This window comes from Neomonachus schauinslandi, chromosome 8 (genome assembly GCF_002201575.2).
Source record: "Neomonachus schauinslandi chromosome 8, ASM220157v2, whole genome shotgun sequence".
NCBI lineage: Eukaryota > Metazoa > Chordata > Mammalia > Carnivora > Phocidae > Neomonachus > Neomonachus schauinslandi.
Window position 1 is genome coordinate 55,117,809 of NC_058410.1, and position 25,957 is coordinate 55,143,765.

General features: G+C 43.2%; 1 protein-coding gene across 2 annotated transcripts in view; it reads left to right on the forward strand.

Moving 5' to 3' along the window:
* Positions 1–25,957, forward strand: part of LOC110583178 (prolyl endopeptidase) — a 180,045-nt gene that overhangs the window by 65,262 nt on the left and 88,826 nt on the right. Inside the window, exons 1-4 of one of the 2 annotated variants that reach the window (XM_021693230.2) lie at positions 85–152; positions 5,240–5,314; positions 23,175–23,308; positions 24,461–24,591. In XM_021693230.2, coding sequence (XP_021548905.1) covers positions 108–152; positions 5,240–5,314; positions 23,175–23,308; positions 24,461–24,591 — 385 coding nt within the window. In that variant the 5' untranslated portion in view covers positions 85–107. Of the gene's footprint in view, positions 1–84; positions 153–5,239; positions 5,315–23,174; positions 23,309–24,460; positions 24,592–25,957 lie in introns of those variants that run through there. The other variant, XM_044917365.1, reaches the window with a different exon arrangement.

Genomic DNA, 25,957 nt, shown 5'->3' on the forward strand with positions numbered 1-25,957 from the left:
GCCGCCCGCTCGGCCCCTGCCAGCGCCCCAGCCTCGCCCCGCGGCCAGCCCGGCCCGCTCGCGCCCGCAGCCCGCGCCCCCACGCTGCCCCCCGCCCGCCCCTGGCCATGCTGTCCTTCCAGTACCCCGACGTGTACCGCGACGAGACCGCCGTGAGTACCCCAGCCCGCGCCCGCCCCGCTGCCCGCCGCGGGTGCCGCGTCTGCCGCCGCCCGCAGCTCCTCTCCCCGCAGCCCCTCGCCCCCTGCGTCCCTCCCCTCCCCCTCGGCCTTTGTTTGCGAGAAACGGGCCGGGGGCGCGGGGCTCCTCCCGAGCCGCGGGGGCCCTGGTGGCCGTCTTTGGCCGCCTGGTGGCGGCGGAGTCCGGGGTCCGCCGCCGTTTGGCCGCCTCCTGAAATCAATGGGGTCAAGGGCAGACGCCCAGGTAGGAATGGGCATTTTACGGAATTGGGAAGACAGAACCTGTCCCTGCTTTTTGACTGGAGGAGGCTCTTGCTTGAATATGGTGGTAGGAGAAAGTGAAGATGTGTGTGGCTAATGTAAAATTTAAAACAAAAGCAAACTTTTTAAACTTCCAGATTTAAAATCCTTAAGAGTTGAAGTTCATTCATTCGATTTTAAAACGTGTGTTGAGCGCCTGCCCTGCCCCAGGCCGGGTGCTGGGCGTTGGGCGCTGGGAATGCAGAGACTAGACAGAGTAATGGGGAGAGTGGAGCAGTGACCCCATAGGGTTGCAGTGCTGATCCAAGTTTTCGTAAACAAGAAAAGGAGTTAATGGGGGTGAGAGGAGGCCTTTAGAAGGGAGAGGGGATGGCCTTTTTCAGAATGAGTTTGTTTCGCTTAGTGGAGGGGTTAGCCTTCATTTACATAAGCTGTAGATTAGCTCTGGGTAACTGGTGAGATCTAGTGGGTGGAAATCTGGGCAAACACCCTTTTTGTGTAAAAATTAATTTGGCATCTTAAGAACTGGAGTGAATCCAAACGTTGTGGGCATGATTCTCTTAGGAGTAGCCAAATTTCTCAGATTACTTAAAATAGAATCAGAATAAAAAAAATTTTGTATATATACATCTAGGTTTTTTTCTGCTTACTCTGACCTGACTTATGCCAGGAAGTCTGTACTTCAAAGCACATTTCACTTTGGGTTAAAAGGTACTGAGACTTTAGAGTAAAGGACATATTGTTTCAAATTAAGACTTCCAAGTGGCACTGTGCATTCATGGTTTCTTTGACCGGTGGCCATCTGGTAACCATGTTTTCTCAGTCTGTTCAGCTGCTTGCTTATTAAATTTACTCTAACAGTCCAAGAAGCTCTATTCCTGTGTTTCTTTTGTGTATGGGAGTAAAGTGATCCTGCCCAGAATGGAAAAGAGGACAGACCAAGTGAGAAGACCTGAGTGCTGGTTCTGGTTTTGCTGCTCACTAGCTGGATGCCTTTGGAGAGATCACTCACCTGTTAATAGGCCTTCTTTCTCATATATGAAATATTAGTGCTGGCTTGGCTAGCCACAGGGCTTAGGACTTACGTTGGCAGTGAGAATATCATCATTCATTTATTCACATGACAGTCTAGCCCTGCAGTGTGCCAGACTTTAGAAATCGGAAGACATGTGAATATCTCACTTCGGTTCTTCAGGATCTTTGAGCTTTCAGGGTAAATAAAAATATAAAGAACTATCTGCTGTGTGCCTTGATAAGTACCATTTTAGATTTGTTTTGTTTTTAGTAGGGATCGCTTCTTGCTTAGTTTTTCCATTTGGGTTACCAAAATCCTGCAGTTCTAGAAGGGGTTAAGTGAGGATTTTATGAAGACATCAAAAAGATTATGAACAGTTAAAACAGTGATGAACGATTAACTTGAAAGGTGCCATGGATTTTAATATTCTCCAGTTTCTTCTCACCAGAGAACTCATGAAAACCCTAAGCCTCATGGCCAGGGGAATGTAGCTCTGGTCCAGCTTGGACCCTGCTGTGTGGCTCCCACAGTGTACTTATCCCAGCCCTGATAGCCTATATGGGGTATCTTTTTCCTGTAACAGAGTACTGATTACTAAACCTTAGGCTAGACTTAATGCATTTACTCAAAATTGTAGCCTTAATTTCTAGGATGGTTTTATCTCTCTCCAGCAGGTGTTAGAGATTGCTGCAGCTCTCTGTCACTTGAACATCTTTCAGCCATATACCAGGCAGTCTTCTGTTGAACTGTGGGGTTGGAGCATGCAACCGTTTTTGGTGGATTTCAGAAATTTGGAAACCATGACCCTTCCAGAGTTATGCCATCGTTCCCTCCCCCCCCCCCCCCCCCCCCCCACAGCGTGTTGCTGTCAGGAAATATTCAGGCCTGCTACAGGGGTTAGAAGAGTGTGTAGGGTGAGGGGAGAACACAGAGGAGAATGGGATTAATTTCCATCAGGGGAAAGGGATCATATGTGAATTGAGCCTGGAAGTTGGCCAGTTGGATAAGGTAGAAAGGACATTCCTGGCTGTGTGACCAAAATAAATCATAGTTATGTAGGGCTGGACAGTTGTGGACTGGTGCACTTGTTTGTAGGATGGCAGGAGGGCCATTGTGACCATCCATGGGTGGATAAGCTTGGATGGGGGCTGGGAAGGAAAAAAAAAAAAAGGTCAGATTTGATGGGCTCTGCTTGCTGTGTGCAGGACTCTGCAGTTTATCCTGAAGTCAGCAGGTACGCTATTGAATAGTATAACTAAAATGTTGATTAGTAACAGTGCCTTATCAGGGCTCTATTTTTAAAGTCTTTTGGGGAGATGAGGAATGGCTGGCAAACTTAGAATCAGACACTGCATAACTTAAGTTCAGGGGATGTGGCTATAAGATCACTCCATTTGTAGGGAATGGTCTTGTAGAAGTAGTGGGGCAGGGGAGTAGGGTGGTGGCCCTTGGCTCCTGGGATTGTCCTGGAGAGAATCCATTTCCTACCCTGGTTAAAAATGTCTGCTGCATAACTGACCTCAGTCTGTTTTAGATGGTAATGCTGGTGCCAGGAAGATGGGGCTGTTTCAGAGGCACACTGGGTTCTGAGTCAGGGTCCAGGTATGGACCTGCCAAGTTTCACCTGGCCTGGTTCATTAGCAAGAGGTTAAGTAAGTCCACAGGCTTTGGGGTTGGCTCACAGAGGGTCACCAGTTCTACTGCTTATTAACCATCTGACTTCAGTTTCCTGCCTTAGTAAGAGTCTCTCAGGGAGATACTGTGGCTAAAATCTGTGGCACGGTGTTTAGTCCACCGTGATCTCCAAGTGAACAGTAAATCTGAGGCCTTTACGCTTGCTAACCTTTGTGAATTGCATTCCATACTCTGTAAACTAGGAATATCATCCACCCTCTTAAAAGTTTGCCTTAAAACACTAGGCACGACAGCGTGGATAAGTCAACAACTATTCATTGCTTTGAATCTAGTATTAGGCAAAACTAACATGATTTCCAATTAATCTTTTCTGCTTTCTTATGACAAGTTAACTTTATGGAAACGTCTGAGTTTTAGTGACATAATCGAGGAACATTTTTAAATCTGGTGTGTCACATCCAAAGAATATTTGGGGAAAAGCTGTTGGCAGTTTGCTTTTAGTCCCAGCTCTGGTTCTGAACTCGGTGCGGCCCTGGGCACGTTGCCATCTTGTGCCTGCCATGGCTCCTAAAAATATTGGATTGGAAGATCCTTTACAACTTTAAATTTTTCTGATTTCTTATTGTCAGAAGAAGGTGGTTATTTTAAGTGTATTTACACACTTCAGGGTGTGTAAAATGTGAAAGCCTTGGGGATAAGAAGGAAAGATTAAAAGTTCTCATTCAGTGGTAACAATCAGTTACAGTTTAGAGAGGTTTTCCCTAAGGGTTGAAAGTTGGTGATTTTATGAAGACTCATCAGGAGAGATTTTAGCCTGGTGTTACATCCCTTGAATTTGTCAGTTGTTTAATGAGGACAGTTTCTGAGTGTTCTACTTAACTGCCCAGTCTTCCAGGTGTGCATTTCTCCAGGTGTTCTCTCACCTGGCACCAGATGAAGGAGATGAAGACCTTTTGCGGAAAAGCCTGGGGTTTTAGGCACCAGGAGATTCTTCTCACCCGGCCAGCAGCCACATTGGAACTGTGACCAGCAGGAGAAACAAAGATTGTTTCCCTCCATTAGGGAGGAACCCTTACCTTCTGATAGTAGAGATGAAGCAAGGAGACCCGTTAAAAATTCATCTGAGACCCTGGTATTGTTCTGAGAAACCGTAACTGCAAAGTTGGGAGTTGTTCGAGATACTTACTGGACAGATGTCCATGTGGCTTCAGTCAGATTTATCAGGATAGGATGAAATGGAGAGATTGCATAACAGTCTTTACCTTTGGGAATTTTCTTTATGCATGATCACCTGAGGCGTGGTGACTCCCACCCGCTCTGGCAGCCTCGCTCCCTCTCTAAGGACAGGCCAGGATGGGGGCTTTGCAGAAGCCTGCAGGTGTTTCTGATGGTCGGTTCCCATGGGAGCTCCTGAAGCCTTCCCCTCAGCCAGACCCTGCCTGCACGAAGCCGGTGTCTTTCTTCAAATACCAGGCTAGTCGGAATGGGTGATGCCTTCGGGCCTCTTTTTTTGTAATCATTTCATAACAATACACAAAAGGGAAGAAAGGCCTCAGTCTTAGAAATGTTCTTTCATTGGGCCTAAGTCAGCTTTTTTAGCTGATATCAACCAGATTCATTATACTACACTTTGGTAACTTGCTTTTTTGGCAGTTGAGACTTAAAGACAAAAGCTATCGTGTAGTACATTGTAGGGAGATTTTTCTGATCATTAGCAAGCTTAGCAGGAAGAGAAAAGCTGCCAATAAGCGCGCGTGTGGTAGCTCCTTCACAGACATGCCCTTCTTGCGCCCCGGCTGCATTGTGCGGTTCTGTGCTTTGCCCCTGACCACACATTGCCAAGTTTCTTTAGCACAGCGGCGGGCCTTTGTTTTGTGTTGTACGGGCAGAGTGGTTCCCTATTCTGACCTTTCATCTTTCTTCCCTCTCCAGCTAAAACATTCTTTTCATGACGGGTGGCTTGACACCTTTGAGAACCTGCCAGCTTTGGTTCATGTGGTAATTTGGGCAGACACATTGCCACTGAGCGAGCCAATTGGGGTATTTTCACCTGTCCATCTCTGGTTTTTTTCTCTATTACATTCAGAAGATACTAATGTAATTGTGGGTTAGACACTAATTGTCCAATACCACATTTTGTCTGTTGCAGGTACAGGATTATCATGGACATAAAATTTATGACCCTTATGCTTGGCTTGAAGACCCAGACAGCGAGCAGACAAAGGTAATTGGGGCTTATAATTAAAGATAAGGTAGACCTAGTACCTGGCGCCAAACCCTAGCCATCGGTAGCTACGGCTTTTCCTTCCTGGTGTCTTCCTGTGTGTCCTGCCGTGGGATGGTGAGTGAACCTGTTGGTGCTACCGCTTTTTGTCGAATGACTCATGGGAGAAAGATGAGCGCATTTTAGTCCCAGAGAAAATAAAATGTGTGCAATAGTGTTTATGGTTTATGCTGACACTGATGAACAAAGTATTTGAAATGAAAATAGGAGAAAAAGAAAACTGATTTTTACCGAGTAAAAATGAAAACATAAAATAATGTGAAGGGAAAGTTGCCTAAAACATTTTTTCCAAAGGAAAAAGAAATCCTGTGAAGTTGGCCCTTGAACAACCTGGGGGTTTGGGGCATTGACCCCCCACCCCCATCCCACATAGCTGAAAATCCAATTATAACTTATGAGTCTCCAAAAATTAACTACTGGTCATCTACTGTTGACAAGAAGCCTTACCAATAACATGAACAGTCAACACACATTTTGTATGTTACATGTGTTGTATATTGTATTCTTAAAATAAAGGAAGCTAGAGAAAAGAAAATGGTATTAAGAGAATCATAAGGAAGAGAAAATACATTTATAGTTTATAGTACATTTATAGTACTGTAAAAAGCTCATGTATTAAGTGGACCCACACAGTTCAAACCTGTGCTGTTCAAGGGTCAACTGTATATTGAACAAATATCAGGTCTTAAAAAGTGAATGCTGGTCTTGGATTACTTACTGATTTTAATGCAACAACAATAAAACAAAAACCAAATTATAAATATAAGAACATTCTTATATTTTATAGAAGTAAGGGGGTGGAGGGGAGAATTTTCTGTTCTGTCTAAAAATACAAAGCTTTCCTGTTCTTTTGGAGAAGCACAGTATTTTTTTTTTTTAAGATTATTTATTTGAGAGAGAGCAATCAAAAGTACATGAATGGGGGAAGGGGTAGAGGGTGAGGGAGAGAGAATCCTCAAGGAGACTCCTTGCTGAATGTGGGGCCTGATGCAGGGCTTGATCCCAGAACCCTGAGATCATGACCTGAGCCAAAATCAAGAGTCAGCTGCCTAACCGACTGAGCCACCCAGGTGCCCCAAAACATATAATATTTTGAGCTGAAGTCTCATTTCATTAATGAAGTTGCCCCTGAGTGCTATGTCCTACAGATATTCTGTTCTCCTTGGAGTACCCAGGACTTGTCCTTTGGGACTCATCCTTACATATACTGTATGTGGTTAATAAGTTTGCTTGGGTGTGGGGATCGTGTTTCTCCAATCCATCTCAAGTTCCTTGACTCCTTTTTATAACTATATTTACGTATTACTTAAGTCATAGGAATATGTATACTATTTCTAATATGCTCACTATTCCAGAAGTTTATGTGAGCTTCTTTAGAATCCCAGAGTACATTTCCCATTTTTTAAAAAGCAATGTTAAATATGCTCCTTTTCTGTCACCCTCTCCTGTTCTTCCTAGCATGTCTGTCCTTTTTTGCTCACTACAGAAGCTCTTACAACTTCTTTTGAGATTTTCTAGTGGTGTTCCCTAATACTACTTCTAATCCTTCTTATTTCTCTTTCCTGACCTTTTAAGAAAGACAGAGGTCTCATGGGTGAAAATGATTGGTATTTGGGTTTTCATGAAGCATTGGTTATAGAGGTGGATGGGTAGAGATTCCAAAACGAGCAACAGATGGAGATTTTTAGGAGCAGGCGAAGGCTCTAGCTCTGCAGAGAAGGCGAGGAGGCGCAGGGAGCAGGTGTGGGGCTGCCTCCTCACCTCGATCCTGCCATGAATGACCTTGATCACTCAGCATTAGCTGGAGTGGAGACAGGGATTGAGCCTGAGATGGAGAGTCACAGGCAGCTGCGTAATCTATAATGGATGGGAAGCACTGGGGGAGGGAGTGAACTTCCTGTGCATCTCTTAGAAAACTGTCCCCAAGGCCTGTCTCTGTGATGACTACTTTGTCTGGGGTCATGGGTACAACCTGGATTTCTTCAAGCTTTGGTGGTGATTGAGGGATTCAGCAATGTCAGAATGACCCAGTTTTAGTTTATGTGGTGATGAACGTAACATATAAACTTTGCGGTTCCTTAATTGATACTGGCTGGTCCCATGGTCAACAAGCCACTTATTAGTAGATGAAACTTTGTAGTGATCTTACAGTCCACATTTGATGGCAGCTAATGAGTATACGCTATTATTTTCATGGTATACATTTACTGGATGCTTACTGTGTGCCAGGCACTTCATTGGTAGCTTTGCATACCCTATTTCATTTAATTCTCAAAGCTGAAATACACCTTTTTACTTTCCCCATTTTACAGATGAGGAAATTGAGTTGCTGAATGGTTAAGTAACATGTCTAAGGTCACTGGGCTAGTAGATGTGGAGCCAGGAGTGTCGTCCATGTAGCCCAGGTGGTTATCAATTATACAGTAAAAAATAATAAAAGAAAAAAGACTCTGGGAGTTACAGCTTTGAGAATGCAAGCTGTAGGAATATATTCATATCTGTGCTTGCCATGGGACTTTGACTTTGTGGTCGTTCTTCGAGGACTATGGGCCGGCCCCCATGCCCATGCTAACCTGTGCGGACAGCTTCACTCAGATGTCAGGGGGGCTTTGCAGCTTTTGCCTCCCCTCTACAGTCTTCCTGCACACCCTTCTCACTCTTCTCCAGACAGGTTTGTTATTGACGAATAGTGTATCATCTAGTTTGTAAGGAGTTAAATTTCAGTGTCAGACTGAAAAGGTAGCATGTCCTTTTCCAATGAGCAGAAGAGCAGTGTGAACATTTTCTGCTCATAGTTATACACATACTCACAAAGGTGGATTAGTCATATCTTGGTGTAAAGAAGATTATCTTCACATAGCCTCCAAAACAAAAAGCTGCCTTTTTTTTTTAAGATTTTATTTATTTATTTGACAGAGAGACACAGCGAGAGAGGGAACACAAGCAGAGGGAGTGGGGGAGGGAGAAGCAGGCTTCCCGCTGAGCAGGGAGCCTGATGTGGGGCTCGATCCCAGGACCCTGGGATCATGACCTGAGCCAAAGGCAGATGCTTAACCAACTGCGCCACCCAGGCGCCCCTAAAGCTGCTTTTTCAATAAAAACCAGTCAGGAAGTGTGGAACATATGTAGTTCTTTTATACCAAAATCTGAAATGCTATCAGTAGGTCTTTGATTTAATCTAGTATTTAATATGGGTCATCCATTTCAGACAGTGCCTGGCATTTAACGCTTTATCCTTTATAAAAGAATATCAGACCAGACCTGTAGCTTAAAAAAAACCAGGGTAGGAGGGTGTTAAATCTAGACGAATCCTTTCAAGCTGTCAAGGCCCATATAACCCCATTTTATAGCAAATGTTCCAGATTGTAGAAGATCCTGCACAACTCACTTGATTTTCTGAAGTAAATCCAATCTCGATGTGAAAACTTGAGATACTTCATAAAGAGGAAACAGACCAGTGCTGCCCAGTAAATACATAATAATTCAAATTTTTCTAGTAGCCACATTGTAAGAAGTAAAAAGAAACAGGTGGAATTAATTATATAGTACTATATTTTATGTAATTAGTATTTTCAAAATATTAATATCTCAACAGGTAATCAATATGAAATTTTATTAAAGTATTTTACATTATTTTTGAGACTAAGTTTTTGAAACACAATGTGTGTTTTACACTTCCTGCACGTATCAGTTCAGAGCAGACGCACTTCAGGTGCTCAGCAGCCGTACGTGGCTAGTGGCTACGTGTTGGACAATGAAGATGTGTGGACCGATAGATTAAAGAATATAAATGTTAGTAGATTTAAAAGAAAGCAGAATTTATCGCAGGAATTGAAGAAGAGTTTAATATTAACATAGAAATGGATTAAATAAAGCTATATAATTTAATTAATATCAAAAAGAAATGAAAGAAAATCTACAAATAAAGTAGGAATAACAATGCTTTATCAAGATGACATCTCATTCAAAAAAACAACTGAAATACTGGGCTAAAATGTCTCCGTCACTACGATTTTTGTGTTTACAAAGCTTTGACCAGTACAATAAAACATGAACCAAAATGTGGAGAAAAGAATAGAAAATTATCATTAACTGTAGATTATATGATCATGTGTCTAGAAAACCTAAGGGAAACAAATGAAAACATCAGAATTAATGATTCAGTAGAGTATGTACAAAATAATATGTACAAAATATAAAACTTAACCCTCATATATATCATTGATAATCAGAAATTAACCTATCTGATAGCAACACTTAGAAAAAAAAAAAAAAAGCAAACACTTAGGAATGAAAAAGAGATTCTATGCCTCCTGGGAGAGCAATAATGCCATTTTGGAAATAAGGAGATCTCAAAAAGGTTCAGTTGGGGGCATTATTTCTAATAGTGAAAAATTTCCAACAGTAGTGTAATGTTGGAGTAGAAAATATTGAATCTGCTCAGCGAAGTAGTAGATGCATCTGTTAAAATGTTGGGCTGTAAAGATTGCTTACCAACCTGAAAAAGTTTTTATGGTAGATTACTAAGTGGGAGAAGGATGCAAAATTCCAGTGCTCCAAATGATTACAACTTTAAAAATGACCTTTGTAAAAACGACTGTAGGAGAATCTGTATGGAAAGAGGAACTCAGCAACAAAAATCAGATAAAGGGAAAGCTCTGGGTTAAAAGTACTTTAGAGACCTAGGCATGACTCTTGAAGCATTGGAACCACAGTGAAATCTCACTGGTATAAGTGGAACCCCAGGATCACCTTGGGAGTTTTCAGCATGAAGTGCTAGAGAGGGGATGTTTGCAGTCATTAAAAAGGATTTGAGGACTAACTAGGCAGGTCCCAATGGGCAGTTAACTCATACTCTCTTTTCAACAGGCATTTCCAGTGTGTCCCGCACACATCGTGGGATACAGTTTGGAGGAGTCTCCCTACATGCCGATGTTTTGACACTGAGGTTAATTTGAGCCTTCAGTCTAATAACAAGGCCCCGCTCCCCCATCTCCATCCACTGACATTAATGTGCATGTGGCTGGCATCCTCATCTTCAACTTTCTAAATTTCTTTCTTATTTCTGGTGGCAAACAAGCAGTCCCCAAACCCCACACTCTGCCGTAGTTTTTTGCAACCTCTTTCTTCCTCTGTGTTGGTGCCCTGGCCCCTTGGGAAGTGCCCTGCTCAGATGTATTTTCAGATCTTATTATGGGCTGTCTCCCTGTCTTCCTCTGCCTATCCACAAGCCACTTTCCATGCTCCCTTGATGTAGCTGAGCCACCTTCCTTTGTCACCACTCCCAGGAACATCTCCCATCAGTGTCGACCAACCTCCATCATGAGCAGCCATGGCCTACTTGTCAAATCCAGAAACTTCCCAACCCAATGTTCTTCACTATGCACGTGGACCACGCGTCTGGGGGAGTCGTGGAGACGTGCGTGTGTCCTGGCTGGGGGACTCCTCTGCCGCTCGGCCCTGCATTGCCTCTCAGGCCCCCGGACTCTGCTTCCATTGTTTTCACGGTGGAAGTGGTAGTCTCACCGGGAGTAGTGAATGCGTATTTGTCCAGGCCTCTCCCCGTGCCGTGGTGTTGTCAGTCCACACCTCACCATTTGCTCCCCTTCCTGATAGTGATAACTTCCTCCCTTTACATCACTGGGCTTGGTTTTGCAGCCCCAAGTTCCAGGTAGAAGCAATGTCCTTGTAAGCTCTTGAGTCTCTTGGTCTCACTCCATGTTTTGTGGCTCCACCTTCTTAGTTGCATATTCCGGAAGTTGTTACTGAGTTACTGAAGGGGAGATACACAGAGAAGGGAAGAAGTTATATCTTTCAAGGGATAGCTGTCTTACTTGTAACGAATTGTCAGATCTGACTTTCACAGAAACTCTGTCCTGGGACTTTGCTACAGGAGTAACTAAGTAGAATATCAGCTGCATATATCTAATGACTAATTTTTTTTCCTCCCTGAGAGCTGCCCTAGGCAAAATGAGAGTAACAACAGCTCCATTTCCTTGGTGGATCATGAGAGAAGAATGCTAGTAAGAACCAGCAACAACAAAACAAAAGAGTTTTTATTTATATTCATGCCTTCTGATCAAATGAAATAAAATTAGCATCTCTTTCAGAGAGGATCAAAGGAATACACAACATAGGTCTTCTTTTCTAGGACATTATTTGCACTTCTTTCCCATTCTCCCATTGGGCTGAAGAGTTACAGGTCGCTAGCTCATTACACCTGCTGGTGAGGGGCTAGGAAAAGTAGGGAGGAGAGCAGGAGTCCCTCAGTCTTTCAGAGTAAGGAACGTGGACATATCACCTCTCTCTTCCCCTGTTCTTGCACTATTTCCTTCTCTGGAAGGCAAGATTTAAATCTTAAAGGACTTCTGACCATCTCTAAGATATTGAGGTAGGCTAGAATTTCACTATAGGTATTTTAGTGTCACAGAGGCCAGTGGAGAACAATGTTTAGGGAAGTCAACACCTGCTTTCAGGCATCCTTCCTGCCTATTGTGAGGTCTCTCTTCTTGTTTGTTTGCTTGCTTTTGTTTTCATTGTTAAAGGTTAACCCTAAAAGCACGTAGTGTGAAGAGTTTCTGCTCTGTTCTGGTAGCAGTCTGGCCTCTATCTCCCTAGGCACTCTGCTTTTCCCAGCATGGAACCAGAGCCAACCTGTGGAAGAACCAGCTTGGAGCTAGGTGAGCAAGATTCATCTGTCCAGTTGCATTCCTGCATTAGGCCACTGTGCGGTCAGGCTGCAGAGCCAACAGAGTAGAAGCCTGTTCCCAGGACTTCCAGTACTGTGAAGGGCTAGTTCAATGTCTCTGAGCCAAAAGACAGCAGATAAAGTTTACTGGAAATTAATTGAAAGTATAAAAGACTGGTTTGAGTTTATGGTGTTCTTTGAAGACTTCAGGACAGACTATGAATATCCTCCTTGTGGCTAGTTCCTCCATCCTGTGGACTTGCAGGCATTCCTCATGATCCTTCTGTTGGGAGGCAGTGTGGAGGCAGAGGATATTTGCCAAATGGGACTGGAAGTCAACGCACAAATCAGAGCTCTTACACTTCCGTTTTCTTGTGCTATGACCATGGCAGGCTACCTAGCCCAGATTCATTTTATTCATCTCTAAAATGAATTTAACCATAATCAGTTCATCTGGCTTCCAAGGTTTGAATGACATTCAACTCAGAAAATGCACGGAAGAATTCACTTTCCACACACAGTAGAAGTCTGTACAAGGATGGCGCAGCGTGGGGAGCTGCTGCTTAAAGGGCTTGAGGTCCACACCTTCACACTCGAGTGCTCCAACTCCTTAGAATGTCGAACTTAAAGACTCTTCTTTTTATTTTCATCCAGAAAACTAAGCAGGATTTTCCTTTTGAAGCCTACGTTTTTTGGATAAATGTGCTTACGTTCTGGGCATTGGTGTTTTTCCATGGAACTGTGACCTTTAAGTGAGGCTTCCATGTTCTAAAGCATGACGATTCAACAAAGGGCAGAGATTACCTTGAAGCTGTTTGGTGGTGCCCCTTTTAATTGGGGCCTTGTGAATTCCACTGACAAAGCTGGCCTATAAAACGCCCTTCCCCCCATTCACTAATGTTTCATGTAAGGGCCTGGATTCAGAATTACTACCATGCTGTCCATTCTTGAGTGGAAACAGGAAGTGCCTTAGGTAAATACATTGCCACATATTTTCTCAATCTCCAAGACTTGTAAGGTCTTAAATATCTCACCACCTCCTTTGGAAATGTTTACCCTTATCATGGTTTGTAAACATAATTCTCATAAATCCACAATTGAAATATGTAAGTAGGGAACAACTCCTGGATGGACTGAAGGCTAGGCTTGGAACAGGCAGGAACCAGATCGTTCTAGGGCTCCGTGGCAGGAATTTCCACTTTTCACCCAGCACTGCTAATGGCATCAGTGATCTTCACTCATTGAACCCTCTGTCGCTTGTTTCGTGACTGTCCCAGGAGACAGAGTTTTGATTGGCCAAACTCCAAAGGTGTGGTCAGTCATTCCTTGGCTGAACTGTGGCCATGAGAAATTCGGTAGAAGCCCCAGGGACCGTCTTTGGCCTTCTGTTGCATCAGAAAGCTACCTGGAGTTACTGTCTGCTAAGAAGGGGGGACGCTGGAAAGGGAGAATGGATGCTGGCTCTCCCAAATGCCACAGGTCTGCTGGCTTCATCATGTCTTCCCTCTCCATGGGTGTGTGGCCCCCCTCCGGTTCCCTGGCTTTCCTCCCCTAGCCTACGTTGACCTGTGTGAGACAGATGTGGCCCCTGTGGGCATGGAATTTACGTGCCAGCACAGGTGAACCCATGATTTGGGGGTGGGCAAGCCACTTAACCTTTGAGCTGCTAGAGGTCAGTGCTGAAAGGAGGCTGAGCCATATCTTGAGTAGAGGCTGGGACACTAGCCCCCTGTGTTCACCATCAGGAAAAGCTCCATTTTAGAAAAGCAGACCCCAGACCACTGACGAAATGCTTTAAAGTGCTTGAATACATTTAACACTGATACCTTCCCTCTGGGCAATTAACTTGGCTTTGGTCTTAATCCTCTACAGTGTGTCCATGAGAAATGCTGACATCAGATATGGAGTGTTTGGGAAAACCATCGGTCAAGAGCTCACAGCTGAAGAACTGAAATAACTCTGACTTCTCCCAGCCTCTCTTTTTTCCCCCAAAACTTAGGTGTCTTAAATCCATTCACCACCCCACACTGCCATGTCCAGGGAACAAAGCACTTAGTCTAAAGATCACCTTCCTTGGGCACTTAGTAAAATACAAGTGCCCAAGCTGTAATTCTGAAGCATCTGATTTCTGTAGAAATCGCTGTTTCCCAAACACTTCACCAGATAGGTGAGGCCCAGAAAGCTTGGGAAAACTGCCTTAGAACACCTTTGATTTACACGGGGTCCACTCTTAAGGAGCCAAAGTTCTGTAGATGCCTCACTGTTGGTTATAGCATCTTTTTTTTTTTTTTTAGATTTTTTTTTTATTTATTTATTTGAAAGAGAGAGAATGAGAGAGAGAGAGAGAGCACATGAGAAGGGGGAGGGTCAGAGGGAGAAGCAGACTCCCCGCCGAGCAGGGAGCCCGATGTGGGACTCAATCCCGGGACTCCAGGATCATGACCTGAGCCGAAGGCAGTTGCTTAACCAACTGAGCCACCCAGGCGCCCCTGGTTATAGCATCTTTATAAATTGGAGGGAAGTGTTTGTGGTTCTTACTTTTTTCATTGGGAGAAACCAAGGCATGTGTTAGAAGACAGACATCTGGGACTCTCCTATATCACATTGTACAGCACTGTGGCCATTCGAATTAGCTATTTAATCAGACACGTGATTCTTGGGAGTTTCACTTCTGCCTCTAAAATCTCATGCCTTTCTCCCTTTTTTCTTTTTCATCTCTGCTGACACTGCTCTGGTTCGGGCAGGCGTTCCCACTGTGCTAGACATTCGGTAGCTTCCTAACTTGTCTCTCTTCTAGAATTTTCTTTCTACCCTATTCCCCCCAGCAACTAATGAGAACCCATAGGGATCTTAGAACCTGTTTATTCATGGGAAGGAAATAGTGTAAGGTCATTTAATGTGCAGCTTCGGAGGTAGAAAGACAGGTTTGAATCTTTATGCCACAATTTCATCAGATGTGACATTGGTCATATTTTCTAACAGCTCTAAACTTCAATCTTCTGATTTACAATTTGGAGAAAACTACTATCTGTGGTTGTGGTGAAAATTAAGTGATGATGTTTTTGAACCATGCAGCAAAGTGGTAGACTCAAGTAAGTGCTTAATAGACGCTTGCCATTGCCTTTTTTAAGCAGTTTAAATAGCACGGAAATGGTCTGTGTGATAATTTAGAGCTATCGGGGACAAGTTCTTTTGTTGCAATTAATTCTTGGGCTCTTTTCCTCTTTCATGGTTATTGCCTTGTTCAAATCTTCTTTCTTTTTGGATCAATTTTAGTCCTTTGTATTTCCTAGAAAGTTGTCCATATCGTCGCGATTCTAAAATTTACCAGCACGGGGTTATGTGTAATATTTCTTATATTACTGAATTTACTCTGTGTATGTCTGTATTTCTTTATCACTTCTAATTTTGAGTTTCTGTACCATCTCTCCCCTTTCCTTGATTAGTTTAGCCAGAGCTTTGGTTGAATCTGGTTTTTGCTTTTTTCTTTTTTTAAAAAAAGAAGCAGTTTGAGGACTTGTAAGTTATACTTTTTAATTTTTTGGTTCATTAATTCTTATTTTCTTTTGTTGCTTTAAAACTTCTTGATTTGAATGTTTAGTTTAATTTCACTTTCTCATTTACTGATAAGTCACCATTCATGTAGATATACCTTTTTTCAGGCTTTGCCAGCCAGGACTTCGGCAAGCTTCTGATCAGTTCCTCTTCTTCTGGGCTGCTTGTGTTCAGCTGACCTCACCTTGCTCAGCCGACTGCAGGACCCTTACAAGAGCTATGTTAGGACTCCTGATTAGCAGTGCCTGAAGCCCAGCTCATACTAGCTCAAAAAAAAAAAAAAAAAAAAATTGGAGCTGAGTGGCTTACATAACTGGTGGCTGGGGCGTATGTGCCTTTAGGCACAGCTCAATCCAGGAGTGCACATGATATTTCTGGAGACCTCTCTTTGTCTCTTAGATCATCTACTTTTCCCTAATTGTTTTGTTTTCCAGTAGCCTCTTCCATGTGGAAGGGAAACATGAGCCTTGCCTTTTTAGGTTTTACTCAGTCCTCATAGCTGGTTGCTTTGCCTGGGTTCGTGACTACTTTATTGACTCATAGCCCATAGAGAAGAATTGATGGAAAGACTGCTTATAAGATGAACAGGATTTCCTTACGCAAAGAATGTAGAAAGGAGTTAGCATAGTTAGAATACAGACAGAGGTATCAGTAACATTATCTAGGACAGACAGTGGTGCAAGCTACTGGTGCCCAGAAATAGCAAAATCTGATGGATGGGAGAGAGAGGGTAAACCACAAACTTCCTGAAAACGTAACTGTCACTTCCCAAACCCAGGCTTTTTATTCAGATACAGAGCACCTTACCTGTGCCGTGCGTATCTCATCTGTCACAGTGTTGCTGTCCTTCAGGACATGGCACACCCAGGCACCAACACGGTCCCCCAAGCTAGCTTCAGATCCACTCCTGAAATCAGTGCAGTGGGACTAGATCAGGTCAGCTATCCCGATGTGCCTGTGAGTCATGAGACAAGCCCTTGGACCCAGCGCAGGCCTCATCTTGCAGGATGTTCTGCCTGGCCCTGGATCAGTACCTGGGATCTCGGGGAGGGGTGCTCGGAGGGCCGGCAGAGGTCACACACCCCTCCCCACGCTATCAGCAGGCCTCCTCCAGGGTACCAACAAGAAATAGATATCATGACACATCTCATGAATTTACTTCTTTTTTTTAAGATTTTATTTATTTTTTGACAAAGAGAGACAGCGAGAGAGGGAACACAAGCAGGGGGAGTGGAAGAGGGAGAAACAGGCTTCCCATGGAGCAGGGAGCCCGATGCAGGACTCTATACCAGGACCCTGGGATCATGACCTGAGCCAAAGGCAGACGCTTAATGACTGAGCCACCCAGGCGCCCCATGAATTTTAATTCTTAATAGCCTCATTTTTCTTGTTTTCTAAATATTCTTATTGTAGTTTGGATTCCTTCATTGACAAAGTAGTTGTTCAAGAGAAGATGTATATGCATTTAACTTCATGATCAGGTTTTTAGTTAGGTTTGGATTTGAGGTACCCTCTGTCCTTTCCAGGTTTCTGGTGAGTAGCATGTGTACCAAAGGACTGAGCCAATTGGCGTTAAAGTTCAGCTTTGAATGGGAATGACTATATTTGAAAACAAACCTTGACTGTAAGGTCAAACCGATTTGCACATACAGGACAGGTAGAGAAAGTGGAAAGAGACCTGTCTGGGCTTCTGGAAGGCCCCACCTGCTCTGTTAATTGTGCAGCTGGAAGCTCAGCTCGAGCCTTCCTCACCTGAGGGCAGATGTCCCAGAGAGAAGAGCTGGACCCGATCTGGGATTTTAATGTTAAAAGGCGAGCCCAGTGGATTTGGGGCTCTCCCCACTTGAGTTCAGCGTTTCTCCTCCTTGGAAATGAGCAATGGGTTTGTGGGGCCAGGAAGAGAAAGGCACCTCACTTAGTTGAGGTTAATGGCATTGTGGTTACAATCGTGACCTTTCCTTCTTGAGATTTAAGATTTCCTTTGTTGTCTGAGGTACTGCTAATTTTTATAAATGTTTAGTGAGTACTGGAAAATATGGGATACTCTTCTCTCCCTCGCTATTGCTCTTTTTTTTTTTTTTTTTTGGTAATACGTTCCTCATATTAGTCTTGTAAAGTACATGATTTCATTCCCTTATAGTCTCAATTTCTAGACATGTTTCCTGAAGCAGCTGCATCTAATTTTCTGCTTGGCACGACCTGCCTTCAGTTTTCTATGTGACTGTCCAGCCCTCCTGGGGTGGCCTCCTGCACTGGGTTCTGCAGCCTCAGGGAGGAGCTTTGCCACCCCTTGGCTTCTTTTTTATAAGCATATCCCTGCACTTGGAGAGTCATTTCTGAATTCTGCTACACTCCCAGCAGTGACAGGGGACCCACATAAGCTTCTCCCTCTGGCCTCCAGGAAGCGCTCAGCCCTTTGCTGGGCTGGGACTATGGTTTTCTGCCAGGCCTTGACACCACCCATTTTCTCCAGAAGCCCCTGAAAGTTGCTTTAACCAGGTCATTCATTTATATATATTTATATGTATATAAATTTTTATATATGTATTGAATTTATATATACTTATATTCACTTATATATATTTACACACACACACACACACACGTGTGTGTTCAAATTTTGTGGGATGTGGATAGCGCCATCCCTAGTTTTTGTTGTTTATTTGGGAAGAGTGGAGGTTGATAGCCATACCCAAGTTGGTTTCTGGTCCTCTTGATGCCTGCGTGCCCCACTCTCCCGCACCCCTGCCCCATCCTGGAAGCAGTTTCCCCTTTATTTGTTCTCCTGCAGTACTAACCTTTATCCCTGATCCATTTGTTTAATCTTACATTAATTGTGGTGTTTTGTATATATAGCTAGTTAATGAGTAACCGTATGCTTCATTTTTCTCATATATGTATGCATTGTACTTATGAAAGGACTTGAGGTATTTGTGGATTAAAATACAGGGCATGTGAGGACAACATGAAGAAATTCTTTCTGAAGACAGAGTAAAGGAATCTCCAGCTTCCCACCGGAGTGACCGCTTGCCAGGTGGCTTTTCGTCTTCCTATTCTTTCATGAGGATGGGAACATTTCAGACCAGAGTTTTGTGTGCACAGTACGGCATTGTTAACTACAGGCACAATGCTGTACAGCGGATCTCTAGTACTTACTCCTTGTGCATAATTGAAACATTGCTTTGCCGGTGGAGCTTTCTGATATTCAGGGCAAAATGAGATGTGAGTAGGGTTTCTTAGTTTTGAGCAGCTCTTTGATGTGTTCAGATCCATCCATAGCGATAAAAACTGAACTGTTGATCTTCAGAGGCTCAGCCACGGGCATCATCGATGGGCTTCCAGATTCCAGTCACTTTAACAACACTCTGGAGTGTGACCGTGCACACTGAAGCTTCTGCAGGAACAAAGAGAATTTTAATTCTCCTCACCCTGCTTCTTTATCATCGTGGAAGTCCTCCAGTTTTTTCTCTATCCTTACTCCTTTTCTCCCTTTCCCCCTGATTTGTTCTAATGTTGAGACCAAGAAGCCAGACTATTTAATCCATAAGTGACCAAGAAGGTATTTTCCTGATTAAAATACCAGAAGTCATACTGACAGTGCGTGGAACCCTAAATTCCACGAAGCTCCATTACAGAAAATTTGCCACCTCCATCATGAAAAGTATAAAGATGTGCATGAAGAAAGAACTTGAGACTTTGAGGAATTTGAACACTGTTTGGTTTTACATGTAGATATTTGACTTGGAAGGGTATAGTCTTTAAATACTGCTCTATTTAGAGTAATTAATTGCCTAACATCTGTGGGTTGGGGGGTGACAAAATTGGTCACAGTAATCCTTGAATTGTTTCATTATTTAGTGGCATTATTATGCCTGGCATCAGAGTTTTATGAACATTTGAAATGAGAAAAGCTGAAGTGTCTGCTCCAGCGTGAGCTGGATTCTGCTGGTGCCGCTCTGACTCTCATGAGACATCTAACAGAAGCCGTGTGAGATGGGGAAGCAGTTCAAGAATACACTTCCACCTTTCCACAGAAAACTAACTGGGCCACCGCTGTCCCTTGGACCCTCCGTGGTCCTACTAGACCAGGATAAGGCCTAGATCAGCCTCAGACACCAACCAGAAGGACAAGGGAAACCAAGCCTGCAGGATGCCCTCCTCAGAGGCCCCTCCAGCCGAGACCCTCAGCATGCTGGGATCCCAGGGTGGGAGCCCTAAGTAGCTAGGATGTTCTGATGAGGCCCTTCTGGGAAATAGCCATCAAATCTACGCACTAACGTGCACTGTGCCCATTTTTCTCTGTCCCGATCCTGTTACAGTGGTCTTTCCTGCTCCTTTTAGAGACCAGCCGTTTCACTTGGCCTCGGCTCTCACCGGACCACTGGCCCACCTTCCTGACCTCCACTTTTGCTCCCCTGGTCTACACTTCATCCAAAGCAAGGCTAGTTTTTTAAAAAAGATAAACCAGATATAGAACTATCTCCTTTCCCAATCATAGCTTGTTTTCACGTAGAATGAAGATTCAAACTTCCTAACTGCTCACCAGGTGCTACATAATCAGCTCCTGCCCGGGTCTTGGCTCCCTGTCACTCATTCCCAGCCTCACTGCCCAACCCCCCCACCCCTTCACGCCTGTCAAGCTCCCACCCCCAGGGCCCTGCACTTGCTCTTCCTCGGTCTGGAATGCTTCTCCTGTCTGCATAGCTGCTCCCTCTCCCCTAGCAGACCTTCATTCAGTACCTCAGATGGGCCTTCCTGGCCACCCTCCCTGAAACTGTCCTTCCCAGTGATTCCCAGGATGTGTGCTGAATGACTGGCTTTTAAATTTCCAAACCAATACGGATTGATATTTTTGTAAAATGTAACAAACCTGTCACAGTGATGTCCAGTTGCTTATACTGCTCCCTCTCAGCCTCTGTACTTGCCTCATCCCGGCCAGGCAGCAAGCATTTCAGGGCCAACTCAGGTTGTAGATGCGCATGATTACCCTGCCTGTGTGTCCTTGGGACCAACTGTTCTCTGTAACCCTCTGGCTCGTGTTTTGTGTCCCCCAGTAAAATGTTCGCTCCACAATGGTAGGGAGCTGGTCCTAGACTTGTCACCCCTCTATCCACAATGCCAGGATCCGTGCTGATGCACACGAGGTTCTCAGTAAGTCCTTGCTGAAGCTCCAGTGCCCTGATGTGCCTGTCCAGCCCTGCCTGGCCCCGGTGGGGGTAAATCATGGGAGGCCCAGCTGCCCTTCTCCCCGATTGTCTGCTTTTGCTTAGCTCACATCCAGAATCAGGCCCAGAGTCTGCCTCCGTCACTGCTACCATGACTGGAATAGAATATGGTTGACCCTTGAACGATGTAGGAGATGGAGGGGCCCACCCCCACGAGGTCGAAAATTCCCTTACAATGTTTGACTCCCCCAAACTTAACTACTGATAGCCTACTGTTGGCTGGAAGCCTTATCGATAGTGTAAATGGTTGATTAACATGTATTTGTATGTTATATGTATTATAGACCGTATTCTTACAGTCAAGTGAGCTAGAGAAAAGAAAAAAGTTACTAAGAAAATCATGAGGAAGAGAAAATACATTTACAGGACTGTAAAAAAAAAATGCACATATAAGTGGACCTGCATGGTTCAAACCTGTGTTGTTCAAGGGTCAACCGTAATCCCCCTTCAGTGCTATGGCTAAGTCACTGTGTGACCTTGCTCAGCTGACTTCAGTACTGCAGGCCTCCGTTCCCATGTCTGGGAAGTAGACATGTCATTTCCTTCCATCATGAAGACAGGTAATGCTCTCGCACATGCTTGGGGATCTCCACAAGGCTGCCCTTGAGTGTGGCTTCACAGCTAGACAGGGGTACTGTAACCAAAACAGAAGCCCATTTCCTCAGTGACGCTCTTTTCAATGAGGCACAGTGGAATCAGCAAACTTTTTCTATAAAGGACCATGTATTAAATATTTTAGATGTTGTGAGCCATGTAGTTCTCTGTTAGGTTTTTGTTTTTGTTTTCCGACTCTAAAAATATAAAAACTACTATTAGCTCATGTGTCATAGGAGAGCAGGCCTGGGTGAAGTTTGCCAATCCCTAGCGATAGGCAGTTGGAAGTTTATTTCTTTGAGACTTGATACTTTTTATTTTCTGTTTGGATGAAATAAGAAATGTGACCTGTGACAGTTTTATTTTTCTTGAATCGATCCTCTTGCCAAAAAGGTTGTTCATCATTTTAGTCATACTTCCCACTCTTTCTCTCTTGTTTTCAAGCACGTTTTAAATATTAATGCATTTTAGAATAGCTTTCAGCACAGAATCATGGTTCTCTAGAACAGAGTTGGTGGTTTGTGTAGGAGATCCCATTTGAAGACCATTTTGAGTTAGGATGGGCCCTTGATGATCCATCCAAAAGTAGAGTCTGATAATAATGCATTTTTGTCTGCGACTCAAAATATATTATGTTCTTAATATCTTGAAGTTTTCTTCTGAGGACTTAACTTGTTTACTTGTTTGTAGACATGGGGTTAAACCTTCAATTGAATTTAGAGCTGATATATCTATTCTTGTTTCATTTCTTACTAATAGCCAGACATGAATTATTCTGAGTCCAAGCTTTTATAGTACTAAGAACTTTCTAACTGCTTAGTTACAAATAGGGCATGCTTGGTTACGGTTGATCTGTTGTAAAACCTGCCCCTTGCCCTGCCTTTGCTGCCAGAGTCCCCTGACTTCCTGCAGACCATCTCTTGCCCTTCTTCCAAGCCATTGTTGTAGATATTCTCATTTAATGGCACCCATTCTCCAATTTTTTAAAAAGATTTTATTTATTTATTTGACAGAAAGAGCACAAGCAGGGGGAGTGGCAGACAGAGGGAGGGGGATCAGCAGGCTTCCCGCTGAGCAGGCAGCCCGACGTGGGACTTGATCCCAAGACTCTGGGATCAAGACCCTAGCCAAAGGCAGACGCTTATCTGACTGAGCCACCCAGGCGCTGCCCGCCCCCACCCCCCGCCATTCTCCAATTTTTAAAAAATATTCTTTAGTTTCAAATTTTAGCAAGGTTCTCTAAAGTTGACAAAGTAGTGGGTCTTAGAAAGATGGTATGTCAAAAACAAAAGTGGTAAAATAGCACCTAGGTATTTATTTATTTAACTCTGACGGATTGGGGATTACAGGCTGCTGACTAAGAAGAGTGAAACCTTGGCACAATGTGAAGGTAGTTCACTGACTGCGAGATCTTAGCACAGTAGAGTGTGTTTGTTAAGAGGATCAATTCAAGAGCCAACGCTGTGACTTCCTAGCTATATGATGTTGGGCAACTTTTCATCTACTCTGAGACTCAGTTTTCCCATCTATAACACTGGGCAAATCAAAGAACCTTTGATTATCCGTAAGATTATTATGAGGTCTAGATGAGTTAATAGTACATAGTTAGTGCCATGTAAGGACTAGTTAGTGTTTATTGAGTGAAAAATATGCTTTCATGGATACATATCAGTGGATAACACTCCACATGGAAAATTTTATATCTGACTTGCTTTGTCCATTTAAATTTTCCCTATAGGCTTTCGTCGAGGCCCAGAACAAGATTACTGTGCCATTCCTTGAGCAATGTCCTATCAGAGGTTTATACAAAGAGAGAATGACTGAACTGTATGACTATCCCAAGTATAGTTGCCACTTCAAGAAAGGAAAACGGTATGTGAGGTTGCTTTTATTTAATTTTCTTTTTACTTTTCTAATCGAATGTTTTCTTAAATCTTAAAATACAAATTCTAAATAACTTATCATTTTATAAAATTAATCCTTTATGAAATCAGTTCATTTCTGTGCTTGAGTATGAGAATAATGTTTTTTGGTCTGTTGTCCATATTCTTAAATCATGATTAAGAAATTTAGTAGAGATATTTCCTAGGAAAGCAAATCTAGATTATAGGAAATTATTGTTGTTTTATAGCTAATAATTGGGCTAGGATGATATGTAGACAGCAGTGGAGATTTGTTTGCCTCTAAAATTCTCTTTGGCTTACCGTACTAGAAAAGCTTTTATTATATGGATTTCTTTCATCCAAGAATGGAAGTGGGCCAGGAGGTAGCACCTATTAATTCACATCTCTTGTTCCTCTCCCTTTCACACCAAGGTAAACTTACTCTCTTATTCTTTTTTTAAGTCTCTGTGGAACCACCATCACAAATTTACTTGAGAATTTCTTAGACCCTCCCCTCTTCTCTCTCTCTCTCTCTCTCTCTCTCTCTCACACACACACAGATCAGCAAAGTACAGTCTACATGCCTAACCCTTCCTGCCGCTTGTTTTTGTAAATAAAATGGAAATGGCACACAGACCTGCCCATTCATTTATGTATCAGCCATAGCTGCTTTTGTACAACTATAGAATTGAGTAATAGCAACAGAGACTCTGTGGTCCACAAAGCCTAAAACATTTGCAGTCTTGCCCAATACAGAACAGGTTTGCTGACTCTGGCCTAGCAGCCTATCTAAGGAAGGATCCAGCATTTCATTTTAGAAGATCTGCTTTCTTCTCCATTGAAAAGAAAAAGTTACTGCTTTATTTGATTATCCATTTTAGTTCTAACAAATGAAGCAGTCTTTGTCTCTATTTGGCTAATATGCAGGATTATAATAAATTATTCCAATACTGAAAACAATTCAGATACCAAACTCTAATTACAGGGAGGTGGTGGAACCTTCCACCCTAGTCCCCATGTCCCTGGCATGGCCTGTTTGCAAATGAACATTTATTTGTTGTTTTTCTTTTTCTTTTTGCTTTGATTGTACCCCACAAATGGAAAACTCCATGGCTAAATAAAGACCATCTCTGTCCCCTAGGTATTTCTATTTTTACAATACGGGTTTGCAGAATCAACGAGTATTATATGTACAGGATTCCTTAGAAGGTGAAGCCAGAGTGTTCCTCGACCCCAACATACTGTCTGATGATGGCACAGTGGCGCTCCGAGGTGAGTGCTTCCCGGCTGAGCCCACAGGAGTCCCGGGGCCCTCACTTTCGGCTCTGACATTGATGTAGTCCCTTCACCTCTGAAATACCAGATAGGATGGACCATATTGTAGAACAGATGCACATGCTCTGTTCAGGAAAGCTCATTTTTGCATAGTATCTCTAGAATACATGAGTAGTCACATGTTCTGATAACATGAAGCAGAACGGGAGAATAATTCACACTGGACCCAAATTAGCTTCTAGGGCTTCTGAGATATTTAAGTATCATCATCATTGCTTCTAACATCCCTGAGCCCTCTCTGTGTTTAGGGAAAAAAATCTTCTATAAGTAATTTAAGCTCTATGAAGAATGTTCCAGCTATGAATGTACAAGAGGAAAGAACATTTACAAGATCTCTTTCCTTGGTGACAAGGAAGTGATCAGAGTTTTAAAATTCAGTTGCATTTTAGAATTGAAAGTAGAAAACCACAGTCTTGTAGAAATTAGACAGCTTGATACCCTGTTCCCTGAAGACGGCAAGTTTAAAATCTGAATGAGTAAGTTTGGCCTGTAGTTGCCATGTATCTCCTAAATAACTCCGACCCGAGATAACCTCTTCCACAGGCCATGAAGATGACCCTAGGTTTGTGCCATTAGAGCTAGTTAAGGAAGGATTTGGCTATTCGCTGGTTCTATGGTTTAATAATTGAATACTCTGAGAATCATCTCTTGTTAGGATCCTAGATTTTAGTGAAGTTGGCTCAGCATTTCCCCCGGAGCATCTTCGGTTTTGTAGAGAAAGCACAGGGGAAGGCTCAGCCCTGTGGAGTTGAGTGATTGGAACACTCTAGTCCTGTAATTGATTAGGTGGGAATGCAAGGACCCTATTCCCACAGCCCTGTGTGAAGACCCATTTATAAAGCCACTGAGTCATTTAGTGGTTCTTCCCCTCTTCTTCCCAAGTGGGCTGTGTATGTAAATAGTGATCCTTTATCTAATTCGTGTTGAAAGTAATCAGTATTGAAAATAAGATGTCAGCCAGCTAACCAGGGATATTCTTCCATGAATTTGAGTTTGTGGTTGTAAATGAATGTAATACACTGGTTCTGTGCAGTAATATACCCTGTGTGGATATCGTTTAATTTAAACAATAAACCTTTGTTAATATTAAAGTTTTTGTAACTCATCCAGAAGAACTTCATTATAAGAGGGTCTCTGAAAGTTCATTTCAGTAACTTTTTAACGGAATGCCTGCCACGTACGGGTCCTGATAGCTGAAAAGGAAAATCAGACATGGGACCTGGCCTGTCTTCAAGTTTTCTGAAAATGATATAGGGAAGTTACAGTATGGGTAAATATACAGATTATTTTGATAGTATATGAT